This window comes from Python bivittatus, unplaced genomic scaffold (assembly GCF_059951505.1).
Source record: "Python bivittatus isolate LINGU-HERP-01145 unplaced genomic scaffold, Pbiv_v1 ctg000080_np1212, whole genome shotgun sequence".
NCBI classification, from domain to species: Eukaryota; Metazoa; Chordata; class Lepidosauria; order Squamata; family Pythonidae; genus Python; species Python bivittatus.
In genome coordinates this window covers 88,803,089-88,820,597 of record NW_028277035.1, presented here as the reverse complement: position 1 = coordinate 88,820,597, position 17,509 = coordinate 88,803,089, and the positions used below count along the sequence as shown (strand labels likewise).

The 17,509-nt window shown below is 42.0% G+C and overlaps 1 protein-coding gene across 1 annotated transcript; it reads left to right on the top strand.

Moving 5' to 3' along the window:
• Positions 1-509: 509 nt before the first annotated feature.
• On the top strand, positions 510-6,797 carry LOC148216793 (uncharacterized). The gene is given in 6 exon segments (XM_088134717.1): positions 510-579; positions 2,828-3,187; positions 3,422-3,878; positions 3,880-4,214; positions 5,243-5,349; positions 6,702-6,797. Coding segments are annotated over 6 exon segments (1,425 nt in total).
• Positions 6,798-17,509: the final 10,712 nt, after the last annotated feature.

Genomic DNA, 17,509 nt, shown 5'->3' with positions numbered 1-17,509 from the left:
CAGAAGAAAGTGGATTGGCCTAGTCTTCAATCTAGCTAAATTCTTCCATTTCTCTCTTCTGATGTCTCCATCTTCCTGATATGTAGCCTACATTGGTTGAGGCATCTGATACTTCTTTCCTCATGAGAATACATCTATTATGTGTCTGTTTGTGTTCGTTATGTCTGAGTATTTTTCTCAGCCAAGCCTCTAATCTGCCTTTTTGTCAAGAGGAATGTTTCTGTATCTTCGTCATGAAACAAATGAAGATGAGATTAATCATATCCACTCTTTGAAGTGCTCATGCTCAGCCCTACCCTTGTTCTGCTGTCCATTAACTTGAATAAACTCTGACACACCTTCCTGATCCAAAGATGCCTAGTTGCCCTCACCCACCATTACAGATATGACTGTGTAATAATTATGCCTGCAGGTGCCAGATAAAGGTTTCGCATTTGGTAACAAGCTATAAAAAGTAGGAAGAATGCTTCCAGGAGATATCACTCTTGACTAAACCTGGTATAGCCACAATGGACAGCTGGTTAATAAGACCTAAGCATTTCTTATGGATTATTTTGCCCTTGTACCTCCATCTGACAGGTAAGGATTTTTTTGCCATCCATTCTTCATGTCACTCAGAGGGCGGATCCTTTGCTTATCATTCCTATGGATAGGGAGTAATAGTTTCATGGGGAGAAATGGAGATCAAGGATGGGGGAGTTCAAAATGTTTCCCCTTCTCCCCCCACCCCCATTGCTTTTCCCAACGGAGCTCTGATCTCATAGATAATCCCAACTGGAGGGTGGGGGACTCAGGATAATTGTCTCAAGAAAGGAAGAACAAGGAGGTTCTGACCCATTCCATTTGGCAAAAGATAATATGCTTTATAAATGTATTTCAAAGGAGAAGAGAATTTTGATGAAATTCAGATGGCTGGAGTGTGTGGTGATCTTGCTCTATTTAGTTACCTGGTGGCCAAGAGGGGTATGTGAACATCCTGCCTTTCATCTGAACATCATCGCTCCAGCAGATAGCCTCCAAGCTCTGTTTTTCAGAGTTGCAAGTGTGGGTAGCCATAGAAGTTTAGGAGGGAGAGGAAGAGGTGTAAAAAAAAGCCACAATAGCCTCCTCTGTCACCTTCAACAGTAAATTGGGAAGAAAAACATTGCCAAGAACATAAAAACACCACTAAGAAAGATTCAAAAGGAATTCCCAAGTACCAGAAGAAAAACAGAAGGCTACTTGTGAGAATATGGTAGAAAAACAGAAGACTATTTTTGCAGTTAGGAAAAAAAATGAGAAATTACAAGGCAAGTGTTGGTACATCCTATTCAGATATTCGCAACTGAACTGAGCTCTAATTTTTGTGGCTGTATGTACCAGCCTTCTTCTTACCCACCATCTTCCCCACCTTTCTGCATCAAAGTCCTGAAAGATGATTATTGTAAGTAGATTTAGTTGAATGCAATTGCATGTCTCTACAATTCAGAGGCCCAAATGTGTAGAAGACCTCATCTTGGGTGTGACTGGAATATTATTTAGTCCCCCTTCCTTACATTCATCCTGTAAACTGGCCTGTTGAACGTGGGAAAGTTGGAGATAGAAAATGGCCAGGCAGCTTCTCAACAGAGTTAGTTAAAAGGTCCTCTTGTATCACTCTTACATTCAGCTATACAGCCTCCCCATCATGACCGTCTTGATTCTACAGATCCCAGAATTTCCATCCTGGTTGGAGATGTGACGAACTTGAGTCCCAACCCTTCTAGTAAAGGCCAAGAGGGGACGAAGGATGACCTGGAGCCTAATGTATATGGGGAGATTTTGATTGTGACTGTCCAGGGACTGTTCTGAGGCTAAACATCATAACTTAAAGTCTGTACTAGAATAATTGTGTGTTTGGCATAATTTGAATGTAAAAACACTATTTATATAGTGTTATACTAATCATACTAATCAAAGGAGAAGGGGACAGCAGAGGATGAGATGGTTAGATAGCATCACTGAAGCAATGAGCATGAAACTGAGCAAACTCAGGGAGGCAGTGAAGGACAGGAAGGCCTGGCACGATATGGTTCATGGGGTCACGAAGAGTCGGACATGACTTAACGACTGAACAACAACAACTAATCACTGGGGCTGGGAGGTACAATCTGGGAAAAATATGGCTGTTTCAGAGGGGGGCAAACAGATACTATATTTACACTGCTTCACTTTTTGCAAATCAAATTTGAAGCCCCACTGAGCCATATTTTATCCTGTAGGGTACTCTGTTCAATGAAATTCAGATCAATGTAATTTACACTATGGTTGTACTATTTGATCAACGATTTATATAAATTCATTATCTTTATATTCCAACTTTCCACTCAGAACTCAAAGTGAAATCCATAGTAATTTCTCTCTCTACCCATTTTTTCCTTACAACTTCCCACTGGAGTTGGGTGGCTAATACATTTAAAAGGAGGAGGGGGGCACCCTGAGAAATACTGACTCCATAGCAATGGCTGGGTGTGGATTGAAACTTGAGTCTCCTTAGTCATAGTCCAATATGCTAACCATTAGGCCATCAAAACTGGTTTTAATTGATAGGTTAAATCATTTTAGATAGATTTTTAAAGTCCCCAGATTAATTAAACAGCAGATATATCAATATGGAATATATTCCTAAGTACAAGTATTTTTAAAAACAATGCAGACTGTTTCATGTTAGCAGAGGCACACCTCTTTCTCCCTCACATAGCAATGAATGCCTCTTCTAAGATTAGGCCTGCTATGATGACATATGCCTGCATCATCTAACCAATAAGATTACTGCATATTTCAGAATGTTTCTATTCTCCATTTTCAGGCTCATCTCTTGCCAGTACAACAAGTTCCCAAACAACTTCATCAGACAGTACCTTCAGCACATCTTTCAGCTCTACCTCCACTGGCTCACTAGGCTTTTCCACTGATCCAAGCTCCAGCAGTTCAACATCTTCTGAACTCAACTCCACCAAAACAAACATCCAGACCTCAGAAACTACCTCTGGTGCATCTTCCAACTCTGGTTCAACCAGCTCAATTTCCTCCCATCCCAGCTTCATCAGCTCAGTATTTTCCACCCCCCCTGACTTCACCAATTCAGTATCCCCCAACTCCAGCTCCACTAACATCCAAACAAGCATCCAGACCTCAGAAACTACCTCTGGTGCATCTTCCAACTCTGGTACAACCAGCACAATCTCCTCCCATCCCAGTTTCATCAGCTCAGTATTTTCTACCCCCTGACTTCACCAATTCAGTAACCCCCAACTCCAGCACCACTAACTTCCAAACAAGCATCCAGACCTCAGAAACTACCTCTGGTGCATCATCCAACTCTGGTTCAACCAGCTCAATTTCCTCCCATCCCCGCTTCATCAGCTCAGTATTTTCCACCCCCCTGACTTCACCAATTCAGTATCCCCCAACTCCAGTTCCACCAACTTCCAAACAAGCATCCAGACCTCAGAAACTACCTCTGGTGCATCTTCCAACTCTGGTTCAACCAGCTCAATCTCCTCCCATCCCAGCTTCATCAGCTCAGTATTTTCCACCCCCCCTGACTTCACCAATTCAGTATCCCCCAACTCCAGCTCCACCAACTTCCAAACAAGCATCCAGACCTCAGAAACTACCTCTGGTGCATCTTCCAACTCTGGTTCAACCAGCTCAAACTCCTCCCATCCCAGCTTCATCAGCTCAGTATTTTCCACCCCCCCTGACTTCACCAATTCAGTATCCCCCAACTCCAGCTCCACCAACTTCCAAACAAGCATCCAGACCTCAGAAACTACCTCTGGTGCATCTTCCAACTCTGGTTCAACCAGCTCAATTTCCTCCCATCCCAGCTTCATCAGCTCAGTATTTTCCACCCCCTGACTTCACCAATTCAGTATCCCCCAACTCCAGCTCCACCAACTTCCAAACAAGCATCCAGACCTCAGAAACTACCTCTGGTGCATCTTCCAACTCTGGTTCCACTAACTCAGGTTCATCCTATTCCAGCACTGGCATTTCTACAAACAGTTCTTCAACTAACACTATCTCCTCTCTTCCCACCTTATCTGGCTTCCCTTCCCAAAGTTCATCTGGCTCAAACACCATATCTCCTTTGGCCGAGCTTAGTTCCAGCATTACAACTTTTACCAACTCACCTGGCTCTACAGGGTTCTCACAGTCAGGACTGACAGGACCCACTACTAACACCACAGGTAGGCTTATTTCTTTGTACCACCACATTTGAACTTACAACAAAAATGCCTTCAGATATGGAACCATGTAGCAGTATTGCCCATAAAAATACATTGCTGCTTAACCTACTCGTATAAAAACTGACTTTCTGTCAACATGCTGGAAGGGGCCAGAAGAGGAAGTCCAAATCAAGGCTTTCCTAACAATTGGATTTTTAGCTTCCTTTGAATAAAGGGGAACGTACAGCTTCTCTGGTTAACTGATTCCACTGTCAAATTTCCTTTACTGATAGAATCTCCTTTTTTCTAACATTCAGTTGGAATCTGCTTCCAGTGATTTAAAATCAATTGTTCTATGACTAGAATACAAAGAACAGTCTTGACCTACTGAAAGATGTCCTTCCATACCTTTTAAGAGGGCTATCGCATCCTCCGTCAGTCTTCAGGGACAAACATTCCCACCAGTTCCTTCAATTTCTCTTTGGTGGGCTTTGTTTCAAGTCCCCCGATCATCCTCATTGCCCTTCTCTGAATCTGCTCAAGTTTGTCTGAATCCTAGTAAAAAATGGTGCTCCAGACTGGACATAATATTTGAGACGCTGCCTAAACAATGCATAATGAAGTAGAACTATTATCTCCCTTGATTTTGCAAATACATTTTTGTGGAGTCCTTGGGGTTCTCTGAGCTTGGTTCTTTTCTTGCAAACGTTTCATTACCTGGCTAGGTAACATCTTCAGTGCACAGCTGGGTAATGAAACATTTGCAAGAAAAGAACCAAGCTCAGAGAACCCCAAGGACTCCACAGTTCAACCCTGAGCTACACATATTCACCTCTAAATACATTTTTGTTGATGTAGCCTAGAACTACATGTGCCTTTTCTGCAGCCAGTCACACTGCTGACTCTGATCCAGTCACTTTTATTCCAGGAGCTCCAGTTATTCATCTCCAATGTAGACAGGAAGACAATGCTTGCTATATATCTCCTTATCCTAACATTCCGATAACACAATTTACTAAACTCAGAAACCTTTTCTCTTCCCCACAAAGTTTCCTCCCAACCTGAAGATGAAGCTGGCCTCCCCTACTGGATTATTATTCTGATCTGTGTGGCTTCCGTTGGAGCTGTTCTTTTACTGCTTTTTCTCAGTTGCTTGGTAAGAAATGGGAGACTTGGGGAAATTTCTGTACAAGAGTTGGAGTGGAGGACACAACTGGGTACGAAGAAGGTTTTGTGGGTTGTTGGAGTGCAGGCAACAAGGCCAGGTGTACTTTATAGCTGGGGAAACCACCTGTTTTCAGTGACTCTGTCAGATGGCACAGTGTCTGGAATAGGCTCTCAGTGGTCCAGTGACACTTTTTGAAGTTTTGATCCTAGTGGGAAGAATAGCAAGTATTTGAGTTCAGGAAAGAAAATCCTTATAAGTAGCCGCAGTAGCTGTTGCCTGTTAGAAATGAAATGAGGCTATCCTCATCATCACCTTCCTTCCTCATCTTTTCTAAAGGAAGGTCAGCAAATGCTGGTGGTTTAGGATCAATTCAAACTTTGTCCAAAAGCCTCAGAATTGTTCAGATATTGCCGTGGTATGTTGATAGTTCCCAACAAAGCTGTTTTTTTGGAAACTGAAAGTTGTGATGTTCAATAATTCCACTTTTTCAGCTGTTCTGACAATTCTACTGATGCTCCTAAAGCTCAAATAATCACAGGGAAAACCTTTGTCAATTTATTCCATAATCTCTGTATTTCAGTTATTAACTCCTGATAGTTTACCATCTTTTCCAGTTCTTTCTGAATTATCCTACTATAATTTGGTATTACAACATCTATAAGTAAAACTTGCTTTTTTTTAGCTACTTGATGTCCAGCATGTTGTGGTCTAGACGATAGTCCGTCTGAATTTGGAAACCCTGCAACATTTTTACATAATCATTCTACAGCATTGTTTCAATGTATGGTTCTACTTTGGGGCATCAAATTATTATTATTATTATTATTATTATTATTATTATTATTATTATTTCAATACATATTCTACCTTTATGACCATAGGACGCTCAAGATGGTCACCAATCCAAACTAAAAAAAAATGGAAAATTAAAAACCAAATAAAATAATATGTACTTTTTGTTTTTAATTACCTTTTTAATTTTATTGTACATGCAACTGAAAAGGCAGGGCTGAAGAGGAAGGTCTCTTAACTCCTTTCATGAAAGGGAGGGTTGAGCATAACTCCTGAGCTTGGGAACAGCACAGAAGAAAATCCGCAGACTGTAATTGACCTGGGACAGAGGTCTTCAGATCTGTGATCTCCCAAGGATAAAATCATATAATTTCATCCTACCTTTCTGCCATGAGGATCAACGCATAAGAAACTGAAGCATATGTTTTTGAGAGAAACCAGTCCTATTTACAGAACAGTTGAGATTGATATACGAATTGTACATACTGTCATTTCTGTTTTACCCTCAACCTCACCCCCATCTGTGTTTCCTTGTATCTCTCCTGCAGCTTTGTTATTGCTTAAGACCAGAGAGTGCCAGCTCCACCTCCTACCCTCTGTACCAGGTCCACAACTTTGTCCGGAGCTACCAGAATTCCTGTTGATGAAGAAAGGACCTTCTTGGTCTTAGTCTTATATCAAGTTACAACAATAAGCTTCTTGGAACTGATCCCTAACCTGCTGAGAACTTGCTCTTGTTCAGAATGGAACTGCTGTAGCCTTCATCTTGCTAAGTGCCTCGCCACCTTTTTGGGTGGCAACCCTGAAAGAAGGAAGATAGTTGTGGATTCACTCATTCAAATTTGTATATTCTGCTGTAGACTCTCTCTGTTGTTTCTGACCGACAATCAGGACCATGCACTGTGAGATAAGCATCTGCTCAGTGAATAAAGAGCGGAGATAGGAAGCTACTAACTGAGAATGTGGGAAACTGTGGTTCAAATCCTTGTTTAGCCGTGGAGTGCATTGGCTTGCCATGAGCCCGTTAAATATCTATTGGCCCTTTGAGGTAGACCAGAAAAGGAAACCAAAGTTATGAATGCTAATACTACTTTTATGATTGGGTTACAGTAACTGAATCTTGCAAGTCTGAATGTGCTTCACCCCTCCCTGCCTTTATCCTAAAGAGAACTAGGGAGGGTTAAATCTGAGATGTTTTCTCACATTACATTTTTGCTTTTCGACTCAGATTGCTCTTATCTGACTATTGTCTTGGCTGTGGCTCTTCCTCCTCTTCCTCAAGGTTATTCTCAGGGCCAATTACAATATTCCCCAGCTTTACCTACTTTGCATGATTCCTGTAAATACAAAACAACATAATTCTGATATACGTTTGCAAACTCAAATACTGCGGAGCAATCATCATCTCTCTCTGTTCAAAAGTCACAGCATCCCACACACGCTGCCACTTCTTATGAGATTCAACTACCACTGATTCTTTTTGCTTTAACAACCAGATAAAAAAAAAAAATAGAGCCAATGGCTGCAGCCACCCTGTCGAAGCCCCGCAACACACATCAAGAAGGGGTGAGCTATGAATACGTAGTTGCAGATGCTATCTTGACTTTTTTCATTCCCCTGCCGATGCTCCTGCTGATGTTCTCATAACCTCCTTGGAAATTATCCATTGCTATGTGTGATACACAGGCCTTGCCTTCGAAAATGATCCAGGAACTTGAATCTAAAACAATTAGCCAGACTGCATATCTCAGTCCCAGTTGTTGTTGTTGTTCAGTCGTTAAATCATGTCCAACTCTTCGTGACCCCATGAACCATATTGCACCAGGCCTTCCTGTCCTTCACTGCCTCCCTGAGTTTGCTCAGTTTCACGCTCATTGCTTCAGTGATGCTATCTAACCATCTCATCCTCCGCCGTCCCCTTCTCCTTTTGCCTTCCATCTTTCCCAGCATCAGGGTCTTTTCCAGAGTCCTCTCTTCGCATTAGGTGACCAAAGTATCTGAGCTTGAGCTTCATTATCGACCCTTCCAATGAGCAGTCAGGGTTGATTTCCTTTAAGATGGACTGGTTTGACCCAGTTAGCAAGCACGTGATGGTAAGGCCACTTGCACCGATTGCATATCCTTTTTTTTAAAGTCTGTTCAAACTGCTTGTTTTAACCTTGAAAACTGTCAAACGTTTGCTGCTGTAATAGAAAGAAAATGTCAAACGTCTTCTCTTATAAAGCTTCATGCTAGGCAAGAGGGCAATTTGAAAGGAGGCTTTCCTTTGTTTTTCCAGAAAAGGAGATAAATGCTGCTGAATGTGGATGGGAGGGAGAAAGGTAAGGAGGCTCACACAGGGTCTGTAGTGTGAATATATCCAGGTATGTCCTCCTGAAGCCAACATAGCATCTTGTGGTATGAACGGTTGCCCAGACTTGCAAATATAATAGGAGTTAGCTAATCGTTGTTGGGCTGGGGTTGCCCTTAACCCCAGGAATGCAGTGGGTAACAACACACAGAGGGTAACAACGCACAGTGGGTGGGTCAAGGGTTCTCTCTGACCCTATGTTTGGGGACAGGACTTCTTTACTCTTCTGGTTCCTAACCCCAAACTGATTTCTAGGTCAGCAATGGCAGAGGTTGAAGGCTGTTCAGCATTACCTGGGTTTTCACAGAGTTGATTGTCTGACTTAGTCATTTGATAAAACAGCTACTGCAAGATAAATTGGCAGAGCCAAGATCTTTTGAGATAAGGAGGAGATTCTTTAATTGCTAAGTTGGATTGCGCAACCTTCTATGACAGCTTCCTCAGTGATGTCTGACAACTGTAGAAGCGGGCATAAAAGGTTCAGATGACCCTTTGGAGGGATGTGAGAGGAGTAAAAAAGAAACCTTGAAAGAGTTGCATGTTGGGCCCATGAGCCAAAAGATCCTGTAGTGTGAGGGAATGGTCCAGAAGACACTACATTAAGTAGTGATTGTGTATGTGTCATTTAGGACTAAAATTTTTACCTAAAAGTCAACTTATAGTAAACTGCATCACTGGGAGGGGGAAATGCCCGATTCTGGGATAACTGAAAACAAAGTATTTATATTTCTAGAACAAACCGTGATTAGCCATCACAGAATCTGGGTGTATTAGATGGGGCATTATGTCCTGCAGATAGTGACTGTAAGCAAGAAACATGGTTTAGGGTCATGTACACTTTGTACGATCAACCTATAAAATCCTACCCTAATGTTTGGGACCAGTGTTTCTCAACCTTGGCATCTTGAAGATGTGTGGGCCAAGCTGCCAAGGTTGAGAAACACTGTTTGGGACTTTGAAATTCACCTGGGATCTCCTCGTGGATGTGCCTTGGCCCAGAAGCAGTACTCATTCCGAGGTAATTTGAGGTCCTCCATTGCACTGATGTGAATAAACTTCTTTTCTCCTCATATAGGTGACTGTAGTCTTGGAATTCTTCTGAATGGGGCAGTGGGCGGGATCTTCTTGGCTAGCCCGCAGCATTCTTCTCTCTCTCCTCTTTGCCAAGCATACAACAGAGAGTAAGGCCAATTAGTACTCAATTTATGCAATGAGCACCATTGAGTATTACGTTGCCTAAAAGGTTTCCTTTCCCTGGTATGATACAAATGCATAAAGTGATGATAGATCCTGAGCCTGAAGGGAAGAAATACACTCTAGCTGTACAATGGGTGATTTCCCAGGATGACAGCAAAAGCTCGATCTGCATATAAGGTAGATATTTGCTTGAGTCAAGCTCAGTTCCTGATGACAACATCAGGTCCTTGTAATTTTCTACAGCCACAGTATGGAAATAGTTTGCCATTGGCTTCCTCTGCAGTGTTTTTTCAGTTTCCCAGTCTAGCTTGCAACTCTCAGATTTCCTCATAGTTTCTCATTGAAATGAGCTTGGTCCTGTTTCTTTTTTTCTTTTTTCTTTCTTTTCTTTTTTTTTTTTTGAGGCCAGCCAACATTGACTAGGTCCTGCCAAGCCACTTGCTGGAAGACAGTTAAAAGCTCCAGTATCTGATGGTTCCTCAAGAACTTTGTCTGGCAAAAAAAATAAAAAATAGTCATCTTATTGTAATGGAGCTACTCAAGCAAAGGGATGTTGATCTATGACTAAGAAACCCAGGTTGGGCTCATATGACATGTAGATTACATGACAACAGGATGACGTAGTTTATGGTTCAGCGTACTGCAGGAACTTGGGTAATGTCTTAGCGAGTTCTGTGAGCCAAGCTATCCCATTATGACTTATTTCTTTGTTCATGGCACATTATGCAAACACAGCAACGGTGATCTGCTAACCCAAGTTTTACATTTAAGATGTTGTGTGACCAAGCCCATATTGCTAACTTTGGCCAAGGACAGAGAAGGAGAGCCCAGCAAGAAAGTTCTGCCCAGGAGTGCAAGAGGCCAATCCTCATAAAATCCCATGAAGCAGCCACAACAGCTTACGTGACCCATAATAGGGCAGGGGCCTAGTTGGGAACAGGCCTCGGTGTACAAACATTCCTTTTTGCTACTGACCTCTTACTTAATTACTATATTTACCTAATATTAAGACTAGTTTCCCTCTTCCCTGCCCCTAGTAATTTATCATTAAAGTGGGAAAGTTGCCTTAGATTTGCTAAGAGGACATAAACCCCGTTTGGGCAGGGCTACTGTTAATTTCTGTGTCCTGCACCTTTTGGATAATTACAGTTCTCTTTAGTCAACTTTTTCTCTTGCTCTAGGTCAGCGTTCCCCAGGTGGATATCCTTCTGTTCTAGGGACTTCTATCTCCCAAACCTCTCAGCAAAAGGATGGTCACTGGGAAAGGGACTTTGGGGGTTGAAATCCACCCAGCTGGAGGACATCCAGATTGGGAAAGGCTTGTATGGTGGATTGGGCCCAGGGCTGGCACAATACATACCCTGTTAGTGTAACCCTTTAATTTTCCAGTTAGGAACTCCTTGCTGGATCACTCTCTTCCTTTTTCACTGAGAAGGTTTGTTCTTGGGTGGTGCCCAAAATTTACATCATCTTTAAAGAATTAGGAGGCTAAAAACAGGCATTCTTCCCTGAGCACAGAGCGAAGATGGGGTTTAGTCATACCGCTGGGGCTGAGCAGGTGAGTGAGTATGACCCACCCATGAAAATAAAGGGGTAAGAGGAGGAAGACTAGAAGAATTTGGGTGATACTCTCATTTTCTTTTTATATAATTTTTATGGAAGACATTTTTTTTACCAAGTTAAAAGCTACAGAAAAATAAAAAAGAATATAGAAAAGGAAAAAAGATATAAAAAGAAAGATAGGAAAGAAAGAAAATGGAAGAAAACATGAACGACGGTATAGATCCAGAAAGAAAGAAAAGAAAGAAATATTTAAAGAAGCAACTTCTAATCTTCTTTGCAGCACTTACATAGTGAATATTGCTTCCACCCTCCCAAGCTGCATAACATAGTTCCCTTCTTCTATACAGCCCCTTTTAATCAGTAAACCCAGAAATCACCAGTTCATTTTTATCCATTTTCAGCAAAAAGTCCATAAAGGCTTTTGGTAGTAGTTACTGCTCCTTCCCTAACCAAACAAGTCAGTTTAGCCATTTCTGCAAGTTCTCCTATCTTCACGGTTTCCCATGAGGCAGTAATGACAGAGGTGGCACCCTCTCCTCGCCTTCAGCCTTTTGTAGCTCATCCCCAAGAAACACATTCCACCTTCTGTGTATTCAGCGAAACATGCCTCACTTCCACTCAACTATTGCATACCTTGGCCACATCACTGCTCAGGAAAGATTTCTCCGGGCAGAGACATCTTCTTCCAGAAGGGCAATGATGCAATGTGTTCTTGACATTTAAAAAAGAAAAAAAATTGGCATCCATCATAGACGGACCACACCTGAGGAGAGGCAAGTGGCTGAAGGTATGTGGGCCGAGCTCTCACGGGCAGGCACAGGTGAGCCCAGGCACGGCTCCCTTAGTTGCAGAGAATCTGGCACCAGGTGGATACGTCCACACTTCTAGCGCTGCAAGATGAAATTTCTATGGATTCTGGAGTCAGGCATCCGTTGCTTAATCTTCCTGCTGCTTTCAGTCTTCTTATCAGCAGGTAGGCCATTTGAATCCAAGCCTCTTGTAGTGGACAGCAATTATTTTGATCAAGAGAAAATCAAGGGGAGAGGGCACCCAGGGGTTCTCCTTCCTTTAACTTTATTACAGAATTAGTAAAGTCATTCCGTAGTAAATTAATCAACTCATGAATTAAGGGTACCATGTCTGGGCTTCTAAAACCTGGAGGACCATCAGATGTCCACAAAAGGTGGGGGAGTTTTCTACATGTCTTTGCTGCCATCTACTGGCCAAATGGGTTTTTGCAGAACAGATATGGTATGTCTGCCAAGTCTAAAAAAAAATGCAAACATGCCCATTGGGAGTAACTGAGGAGGAACAACAACTGGGGGAGAGCATGTAGGAATATATAAACTCTACTCTCCATGTTTCTTAGACTCCGTATCAGCGCTTCCCAAATTTTGTCCTTCATTACCCAAAATCCTAACTTCGAATGGTCACCAAACGAATGGTGGTAACTCGAGGACTACCTGTATTATAAAAACAATATAATTGAATGACCTTTATGTCATTTCAACAAATTGCTCTTGTTAATTTTATCAATTTTTGTCTTAATAGGAATACTTTGGGAGATCTTCAAATATATTTTAGTACACATGGCAATCTTTAAGTCAGTTTAAATGGCCCTGTTGTGATTGGGTAATGGGGCCGTGTGTCATTATCCAAAGGAAAACTACTTTTACCCAATTTTGGGTAATTTATCCAGGTTTGGGAAGCACTGCTTTTACATGCTCTCCCCCAACTGGTGTCAACCCTGTAATAATTAAGAATGACGGTTTCCTTCCACTCATCAGAAAAGTCTTAAGTGAATTATTATTGTTGGCGGTGGTCACACAGTCAGCCAGATGTTTAGACTGGATTTGGCATTTTTATCTACCCATTGAGTCCTTCCCAAGGACCTGGGATAGGCAGATGTTGTTGTTGATGGTATTAAAGGTATCATAGTAGGATATAAGCTGTCCCAAGTAAAGCTGCCTTTTGCAATTGACTGATGGTGATTTTGCAATGCCGATGGTGTTCAAGTGGTGCTCCAGATGTTTTGGGATGATGATGATGATGATGATGATGATGATGATGATGATGATGATGATGACGACGACGATGATGATTTGCCTTTGAGTCAGTTTTTGACTCCTGGTGACTGCCTAGACTAGTCCCTGCAGTTTTCGTGACTAGTTTTTCAGAAGTGCCTCCTTCCTGGGGCCAAGAGAGAGTGACTGGCCAAGGTCATCCAGCTGGTTTTGTGCCTCAGGTGGGATTAGAACTCATGGTCTCCTGGTTTCTAGCCTGGTGCCTTAATCACTACGCCAAACTGGCTGTTTCAAGTGAACAATGGGCTTGTTTATACAACAGTGTAATTTGTCTGTGGCTTATGATGCATGCCATGGAGAGACTGATTTACAGTTCTGGTCACAGTTATCCAGGAGTAAATCCTGTTGACTTATTTCCAAGTAAACAGGCCCAGGGCTTGGATAAAGCATAATTTCTGATGATCCATATTTAAGACAACATGGTTTAGATAAGAATCCTTAGAACTTATTTCAAAATTTGAGCACATTTTGTTTATATATTTGCTAGGTTGGTTTACCGTAAACATGCTTCCTGTAGAAAAGCCTGTGAGATGGCTAGAGGATTGGGTCAAAATCAAGTATGCATGTTTATCTGGACTTGAGTCTCATTTTACAGAATGGAATGTCCTTGCAAGCTACTCCCTAAAGGATTCCAGCTTTAAAATCTTTTTCATAGGTGAGCTTGCCAAAAAACAAGAAACAGAAACAGAAACAACCTCAAAAGAGGGAGAAAGTTACCATAGAACTACATAAAATATGCATATAATAAGGAAGGCTGTAAGCAGAAGACCGATTGGCCTATGTGACTCATCTGCCCAGAGGGGAACCTGCTCATGGGCAACTTCAAGGCTTCCTCTTGTTCTACCCCCTCCCTCGTCCCCATTCAAATCCTACATCAGCCTAGCCACTATGCATCTAATGAAATGAGCTGTGGTCCATAAAAGCATATGCCTTTTAATAAATGGATGAATCTGAAAAGTAGCTACCAGACTTCTGTCCTTTAAACCAGAAGGTCAGGTAGACAACAGCGTAAGGAGGAGGACTATTCTATGTAGCACGAGTCTATGTTGCTTTTCTTTTCCTGCAATGGGTTCAAGGGACTTAAATAGAGCTCATATCTGTGTATGCATATGGGAATGGAAAGTCTTCATATCTGAAGTAAGCTGCTGGACACAAGACAGAAAAGAGGAATAATGCCCAGTAGAGGTCAGTATAGAATGAGAAGCTGTTGACCCATGTTTCCATGCTAGGAAAAATATGGTAAGTCATATTTGATTGCTCTTTCTACTAAGGATAACTTTTTCTTCTTGTTACCAGCTAGAGGTGCTAGTGTATCTGCCAGGACTGCACTGCCCTTCAGGACCAGCACCACCTTAGAGGTCACAACGCACATCTTTACTTCAACAGAAAAGGGCCATTCTGCCAGCATCACAAGCACCGCCGATGGAACAAGAGCAGAATCAGCAACAGCAACCATCCAGACCACTGTTCCTGGAACATCCAACATCACCGGGACATCTCCAGGAGACCATAGCAGAATTACTGCCACGCCATCAAGTAGGTTTGTGATGGCTGGTGTACAGCCCAAACTGGAGACACCACATAGTAGCTGTGTTCACACAACATGCTAAGCTTGGTTACTATTAATCTTGGCTAGTTGCTTCTCTCTTTTGCATCTTAGTGTGTGGAGTGCAAACCCAGCCAGTTGATTAGCTTATTAAGTTAACTATATACCTAGATTAAGCATGTTAAGTGAACGTAGCCAAGTGGAAATTGTCTAACTTTGTCCCTGTGCATTCCTACCCTAACTCAAATTGTCCTTGTTGATATTAACACTAACAGAGGACAGGGAAAGTGCTGTATACGGATATCTCTGTGGCTTCTTTCAGTAGAACATGATTTGGGGAATTCCAGGAATAGATAAGTTGGGCCTAGGATGCTGTAGATCAATGGGAGAAATAAACTGGTTTAGATCTACATAATCATTGATTAGATGCTTGTGTCCAATAGCCAATCTTTTTAGTATTTTTAAAAGGTTTACAGAGCATGGTATGAAGCCAAACTCTGAGGTAAGTTTACAGGTTCATCTAAAAGTTTAAGACTCTCCAAACAAATCATGAGTCCAATTTTGAAAATGTCAGATTGGTTTAGCTATATTGAAGGGCTCAACATTCTCCAGGCAAAATCAACAGATCTAAGATCCCTTACACTCCTCTGAATTTCAGCTATGGGATGTGGTTCCCGGATGATTCATGAAGAGAAAATTCCAGGAACTATAAATTCTGTGAAGGAGTTCCGATATTGAAAACATGTGATGCTCTGACGGGTCCTTGCAAGAAAAAGATGAGACAGCTAGGGAAAATAAGGAGGAAAACCAACTTCATCTGTTGGATTGGACCCCTGGCCCATCTGGTCCAGCGGTCTGTTCTTGTAGTATTAGCCCTGCAAGGTAGTCTAGGCAAGAAGCACAACCAGGAGTACTAGCTCTGTTTACACACTGGTTGTTCAATCTGCTGTTCTCCCTCCTGTCTCCCAAGGTCATTCCCACATACATTACACATAGTGACCAACCAGCTGCACCAGGGAGCCCACTAGTCTCCCAGCTGATGGCCTTCAGAGGCAGTCACACTGCCAATCATTGGTGTGGATACTGCTCCTATCTGTTGGACTTTGATTTTTCCCACTGTTGTGGAATAACACTTCCATGCCAGTTGATAGAGGAAGCTAACGATAAAGAGAAAAGTTTATTCAGCAATGATCATTGGATCTGCCTGTCAGCAGCAGATACCAGCATTGGGATGATTACAGTATTTATACACAAACAAAGCTCAATGTGTCCACTGTTCAGTGGTTTAATTTATAATTTTTGCCTTATGGTTAAACTTCACATTTTTTGCACATTTTTTTGTTCCCTGCTGTATATAGTCTTTTAAATCAGTGTCTCTCAACCTTGGCAACTTTAAGACGTGTGGACTTCCACTCCCAGAATTCCCCAGCTAGACAAGCTGGCTGGAGAATTCTGGGAGTGGAAGTTCACACGTCTTAAAGTTGCCAAGGTTGAGAGACACTGGCTTAAGCTGTTGGTCTTGGAGCAAACAGATCTGCATTCTATCTCTCTTAGCCATAAAAATCTCACTGAGTGACTTTAGTTAATTACACTTTCTCAGCCCATTCCTTTTCCTGCATTATAATACAGAAATGTTTCCACCTGTTAATAATTCAGTTTAAAATGTTAGCATAACTCTCCCAACTAGAATACAAAGGAATTGGGGTTTTGTAAAAGTCATAGATTTCAGCTAGAATTAAGGGGAGACTAGCTAGAAAAGTTCTTTCATATAGCTGAAAAAAATACAGTTGCCTACCATGAGTCCAACATGAATTCTCAGGAACTTGAAATTCTAATAATGTTAATTCCTCAATTTAGTAACCCTGACATGTTATAATTACTCTGTTTGTTGTTGATGACTATGTTTGATCTGTATCTGACTCCCAACTTGGACATCCTCCAAATATAAGGACATCCACACCCAGAATCTCCAGCCAACAAAGTATAGCTGAGAGGTCTGGAAGTTGATTGCTCTATATCTGGAAACTCCCAGGTTGGGCAAGGAGTTTATGTGTGCGTGTGCGTGTGTATAATGCATTCCTCTCAACAGAGCTCTGGGTTGGTATACAACACAGTGAAAATGCAATGTGATGTGTGTAACAACTGAAAAATCCCATCACTCCAAAAAATATCAATGTACTAATATGAACATGAGAGCCAGTTTGGTGTGGTGCTTAAGGCTGGGTGGCAGGGGTACAAAAATGACTTAAGAGCTTGCGGAGAGCATGTTACCCATCCTTCTACTCATCATCAGACTAGGCAATTCAACTTCCTCTCAAATCACAACAAAGAAATTGTAGCCCCACCTGTCTGCATGTCATGGCCCCTCCCATACTGCCCTATGGCCCCTCTCACTCTGGTCCTCTCACTGCCTCAAATGTTCAGTGCAGCTCCAGCCATGACAATGTTTCCCACTCCAGTTCTATGTGAGGTTTCTAATCCGGAGGATAACTACACCATCCTCCCCAGAATGCATACCCACCCGCATAAATCAGCAATGTCACAGCAGTGTTTCTCAACCATGGCAAGTTTAAGACATGTGGACTTTCCTCAACCTTGGCAAGTTTAAGATGTGTG